At 37.5% G+C, this 6000-nt stretch overlaps 1 protein-coding gene across 6 annotated transcripts in view; it reads right to left on the bottom strand.

The window, feature by feature from the left end:
* Positions 1 to 6000, bottom strand: part of LOC121424086 (tetratricopeptide repeat protein 39B-like) — a 32276-nt gene continuing 26276 nt past the window's right edge. For all 6 annotated transcript variants that reach the window (XM_041619677.1, XM_041619678.1, XM_041619679.1 and 3 more), the window contains 6 exons: positions 5609 to 5770; positions 4540 to 4746; positions 4042 to 4153; positions 3322 to 3451; positions 2112 to 2228; positions 1 to 1076 (listed from right to left, as the gene is read on the bottom strand). In XM_041619677.1, the coding sequence (XP_041475611.1) occupies positions 695 to 1076; positions 2112 to 2228; positions 3322 to 3451; positions 4042 to 4153; positions 4540 to 4746; positions 5609 to 5770 (1110 nt within the window). In that variant the 3' untranslated portion in view covers positions 1 to 694. The remainder of the gene's footprint in view (positions 1077 to 2111; positions 2229 to 3321; positions 3452 to 4041; positions 4154 to 4539; positions 4747 to 5608; positions 5771 to 6000) is intronic.

The following is a 6000-nucleotide window of genomic DNA, read 5'->3' as shown; positions in this document are numbered from 1 at the left end:
TATTCTGAAATCTGGTCGCAGACCAATCGTAAGGTGTGCAGTCGCCTTTAGATTGAAAGGCAAGAGTCAGAACTATTAGACCATGATGCTTCCATCTAAAGAAATAGAAATTTGTGTGATATCATCGGCTCTCTCATTTACAAACTACGTTATGCGAATTGATATTTATTAAAAAAAATTAAATGACATTATTTTCTCATTCTACATCTGAATTTGATTAAATCTAAGTTTAATACTTATTAAATTGTGGACTTATCCTTTGAAAAAAAAATGAATTAGCACCGTTTCCTAAAGCATGAAGGATAACACTATTAAAGACACTGGGTTGCAAGTATGTGCTGAATACTAAAAGAAACCTGTGTTTGTCTAAGGGTTTTAACAGATGTTCATCAATCAGATGTTATTATTTATGTCTGGGACAGACATGCATACAGCTGAACTAATAAAAGGCATCTCCGAAGTACCTTCACTTTGGCATTATTGACACTTTCAGGTCAGTTTATTGGGATAACTTTGAGATGCATATTACATACATGCATTATTACACAATAATCAAGAAGGATGTGATGAACAACATGCTTGAGTACTGTACATAAAGAATGCCTGCTTGATTTTTGCACACAAGTCTCAATATCGGTTTTTATATTTTGCCTTGTGCTGCACTTCACCACAGGGTATTTGATGATGTTTAGGACTATCTAGGACCAGAAGACAAGTCCTGGTCTTCTTTGTCATTAGTCCTTGCTATCTCATCTTCTGTTGGTCCCACTTTGTTCATTGGTCCATCTACTGATCCATCTCCTGTAAGAGAATCCTGGTCTTTGTTCTTGAGGTTGGTTCCTGGCCCATCTATCGGCCCATCCTTGTCAAGTGAGTCCTGGGATGCTTCAGATGCTATGCTCATTTCTAGTCCATCTTCTTCTGGTCCAGTCCTCTCTTCATCCTCTCCTTCAAGGTTGAGCGAGTCCTGGGCCGGGATCTCCGATGACTGTGTCATCTTGGTCTTGAGGTTGTCCAGGGCAGCATGCATCTTGAAGTGAAGTCTGTTCTCTAACATGTATTTCTTGTTGTGATGCCTGGATGAAAGGTATAGTCAGAAAGAAGATTGACAAGGGGCAGTCACAATTAGACAGTATGGCCATATTCTCAAGAGGTTTAAATCACACCATGCTACAAAACCATCGACTATACAGATTTGTCTACATAATTATGCTTATTTCATATATAGACTAAAGAAAAGTCCAAAAATAATTGCACGCTTTGGGCAAAAGGACATCTCAATGAAGCACGATAATACTAGAAATCTGCATAACCCAAAGGTTTTGTACCATGGTACAATTGAAACCTCTTTTGATAATACGGGCACATTGGTGAATTCTCATAGCAGTGGTTTAGTTAACTCTAGGCTAACTTCCATCATACTTTTAGGGACTGCTATTTGTCACCTAATTCATCAAGAACAAATTATTTCAATCAACGGGGAAAATTGTTACAAAAAAAATTACAAAAGAGGATTAGAATAATACATGAATACAGTCACTTAAAAAATAATATTTGGTGGTATGTTTGGAACATTCTTTTTTCTATAATTCAACCATACAAAAAAGATCATATGTTGTTTGAAGGTTGACTGTCCGTCTTCAGAAGACGGACAGTCAACCTGTCCGAAACGTCGAGTCTCTCTACTACTCATCATCTCTACTCGCCAACTCAAGCCAGCATCTCCTCTTCAGCTCTACTTCTCAAGCTGTTCTCACTCATCAATTCCTTCTGGTTTACAGTCCTTTTCAGGACTACTTTCAAGAAAGAATACTCTACTCTCAAATCTCCACTTTCTTGCCTATCCATTTCTTCTCTTCTTCTATCCACTGTTTCTATAACACACCACATGGTGTACCCTAAACCACATCAGCAAAAAAGATCATGTACTTTGTACATTTTGTACAAGAACTTCATTATTGTAATAATGTGTCTAAATAAATACATAAATGAATCAACACAACTGCAGATTGAGTACAAATATGTGATCCATATAACAGGAAATTTGAATAGGGACAGGCTCATTTCTGATATTTTAAGGTTAAAAAGTTAGAAGAGGAGGAGAAGTTTACCTGCATTGTGTAAGGAACGTCTTCGCTTCCTGCAATCTATCATACTGTAGATAGAGTAAGCCAAGTTCAAGGGTTGCATACGGTACCAGGTAATGATCATAATGAAGATCTCTTTCACTGTGGTACAACAACAACAAAATGAAGAGAGGATGTACTTAATAATAATAATTACTTCTTATTAAGTGCTTTTTAAAAGTTACAAAGCGCTGTACAATGACAAAACAAATACAATCGGTAAAAGCTTAAAACAAAACTACACAAAATTAAACACTACTTGCAATATATTAAACATGTTAAAACACATGAGATTTAAGCATCTTCTTAAACACATCAGTAGAAGAACATTGTCTAAGTTTATGGGGTAATCCATTCCAATATTTTGGGGCAAACACAGAAAATGACCTATCACCTACTAATTTGAATGTCCGGGGGATGTGAAGAGGGATATGTGATGACGACCGAGTGTTGTACATTGATTGGCGAACTGTTAGGAGGTCTGACAGGTATGGTGGAGCTTGATCATTGAGACATATGAATGTAATAGTCAGAGACTTATGCTCAATTTGATTTTTTTACTTTTAATGAATGAAATTCAATTTTTTCCAGGAAAGAGTGATTGGGGTTGTGTCTAATCAGTTAGTGATGGCATCACAAAAGTACAGTTTGGGATTATTTATAATAATTTCTGCTCAAAAATGAATTGAATTGTTGAATGTATAAAATCATTGAATGGGATAAAAATCATTATTTAATTAATGGATAAAATCATTGAATGAAGAAACTTTACCATTGCTCTAACTTATTTAGATAAAATGTAAATGCACACTACTGGCAAGTTGAACTCTGTATTTCAGATTTCATAAAATGAAATAGTATAATGGTGATTTCTCCTGCAATAATTGCTCCGATGACATTTGCCTCAATGTAAAGAAATTAATAAATGTGCATCACATTACCAACCACCTTTCAATATTTCTTAGATAGATCAGGGAGTAAAAAAAAAAGATTTTTCCTAATCAAGACCTGCCAACCTCTGGGAATGAAAAATTGTATTCTGTGATAAAAAAGTGCATTTTTCCCCCAAAAAGTGTATTTCATAATAAAATGTGTGGCGCACTCGCTCATCGCAGCGCTCAAGCTGCTTGCAAGCTAAAATGCGCACTGCTCTTGCAGTCTGTAATACACAAGAAGAGGAATTGGTAGAACTTACTTAGAAATGACTTCTTGAAAGCACAGTTCTGCTTGAGAAGGTCTTGACAGATATCTGAGGGTGATTCCTTTCAGGAGCATGGCTAAACTATAATCATCCCAGTAACAGCCACTACTTCTACTCGCAGAACCTGAACACATATCAAAAATCAAATAAGTCATGAGAATAAAATGAACAATGGACCTCTAAATGAAATATTTATTTAGGGTACATAACAGCTCCCTTGAGATTGATTTTAAGATAACAGACTACCCAAGCCATTTTATTTGTTGTATTTCAGTAGAGCATAAAGAAAAAATCCACAGCCCAATTTTGGAGGAAGTCAGTCCATAGGGGTGAAAGATATAGTGATATAAATACCTACTAAGCCCATCGAACTCAGCGTAAATTGACCCAATTCAAAACAATAATCAAGGCCACTTTACACTTCCTTTAATGGGACTATATGTTTTCATTTGACTAGACCTTGGTCCATCATGGACTAATTCATGTCAAACTTGATGTGTGGATGTTTTTCATCATATTTAACGGGAATATGGTCATTAAAATGCTAAATTGCACAAAAAAAAATTGACTACGTGACACTACAGTACTCTATATTTTTCATGCATAAAAATATGTTTCAACTATAAATCGTTAAATTCTGTATCAATTACTGACAGTCCAATCCTGACAATATGTTGAAAGATGATCCAGGTCAACCCATAAATCATAACTTACCTTTCGTCTTCTTAAGCTGTTGAAGTGTTGCCTCTGTTAAGAGTAGTACTGGTTCTAAAAGCTCTTTCTTCTTGGCAAGAATGGAAAACCCATTCCAGATATAGATCAACTCCTGAACAGGATGAAAAGTGAAGAAAAAAATTAAGATAAATACTACTAAAAAAAAAATTGTTTAATTTTCAACTGAACATTCCAAACTTATGCCTTGACCAATATGAAGAGGATTAAGCTTAATCAATAGGAAATCTGAGGTCATGACATAGGTGGCCTTGGATTAAAGACTAACTATAGCTTTAGAATTTAAGGTTAAATAATGTGAACTATACTCAAGTATCATAAAATATTGTAATATTACAAAAGTTTAGTAGTCATTGAATGCATTTTTTTCACCCATTATGGAATATTACATTATGGTCTGAAATAATGCTTTGAGTTAGGTGATTATTCTACATATAGAAGGATGCCTTGTACAGAGTCTATTAATATGCGCATACATACCAGCCCTACGAGTGAATTTTCAGTGCCATGGATGAGATGTTTCTTGGCCTTGTTAACCGCAAACTTCTCCATGGGGATAGACTTGCCTGCAATACGTTGTTTAAGTTCTGGTACCTTGGCGTAGATGTCATTGATGTTCTGTATACAAGCGTCGGTACGTGGTAGATGCATGGCTAAGAAGCTAGCCTGCTGGTGATGGTAAATAGCCTGAAAAAAAAAATGATGATAAAGACGATGGCATGGTATCTTGTAGATAACGCTATCGAGCCAGACTCGATAGCGTTGTCTTCAAGATACCATGCTTGGCTTGTGACAAGATATATATCGGGAACGGGCAGACCCGTAAGCAAAAGAATGCTAGAATATCGCCGAGATTCAAGCACCGGCACATAGATAGTTCGGCAGTAGCAGAGCATGCTTGGAATGCGGGATAAGCACTGGTACACACGGCGAGTTAAAGAGGCTATCCAAATCCACCTACATCCGAATAATGTTAACAGGGATAACGGCACTGACATCCCCGAGGAATGGCTTCCGACCATTCACCTGCATGCGCCCCCCCAAGACCGCCCGATCTTATCGGGCGGTTGCTCCGACCAATTATAGCGCGGCGATTCCAGCACCGACGGCACGCAGCTTACGGTATAAAAGGCGCACGCAGCGATTGTCCGCTTCATTGCCTGACGAAGACAAGCAAGTGCAGTCGAAACCTGGCAAATTCAGTTTGCCACATCGTGAGACAACAGATTATTTCCTTTACTAATAACAATCATATGCAGCATCTATATAGTGCTTCATACAATGGTTCTAATGCTGCCTACTACAACTCCAGCTTTAGCGCAGCTATCCTGATCGGGGGCTCAAGCATTCAAGGGAATCCTTTCTACTGGATACCCATTTACTACTCCTGGGAGGAGAGTGGCCAATGTAGATAAAGGCCACATAAAAGGGCATATATGAAAGTGGTGTGGTAGGATGAAACCCAGATCTTATCATAAAAGAATATAAAAACTTGAAGTTGGCTATACACTCTATCCCCCCCCCTGCAATGCCTCATTCATGTACTTACCTTAGACCACCTGCTTTCTTCACACAGCTTATTAGCATATTGAGCAGCCATTGGCCAATCAAGTTTATAGGCGTGGCACCACATAAGTTCCCAGTAACACAAGTGATGAAACTGCCTCCATTCCTGCTGCGAGGCAATGCACTCCTGGAACTTATCTATTGCCTGTATTAACAAATAAACAATTGCACTCAATCACCTTTCTCAAGTCCTTCTCCCTCAAAAGAACTGTCATGTGAATTTGCTCCTTCTGCCTGCATATCAATGGCATTTTAAGGTTTGTTTGTATTCTTAATTATACATTACCATAAGAATTACCATGGCTCAACATGCCCCATGTTGGCTGGCTCAAATTTTCCCAGTCCCAACTTCTAATCCATACATTTCTTATGCAT

Source organism: Lytechinus variegatus, chromosome 11 (genome assembly GCF_018143015.1).
Source record: "Lytechinus variegatus isolate NC3 chromosome 11, Lvar_3.0, whole genome shotgun sequence".
NCBI lineage: Eukaryota > Metazoa > Echinodermata > Echinoidea > Temnopleuroida > Toxopneustidae > Lytechinus > Lytechinus variegatus.
The sequence above is the reverse complement of the archived record's forward strand: the minus strand, read 5'-3'. Positions and strand labels throughout refer to the sequence as shown.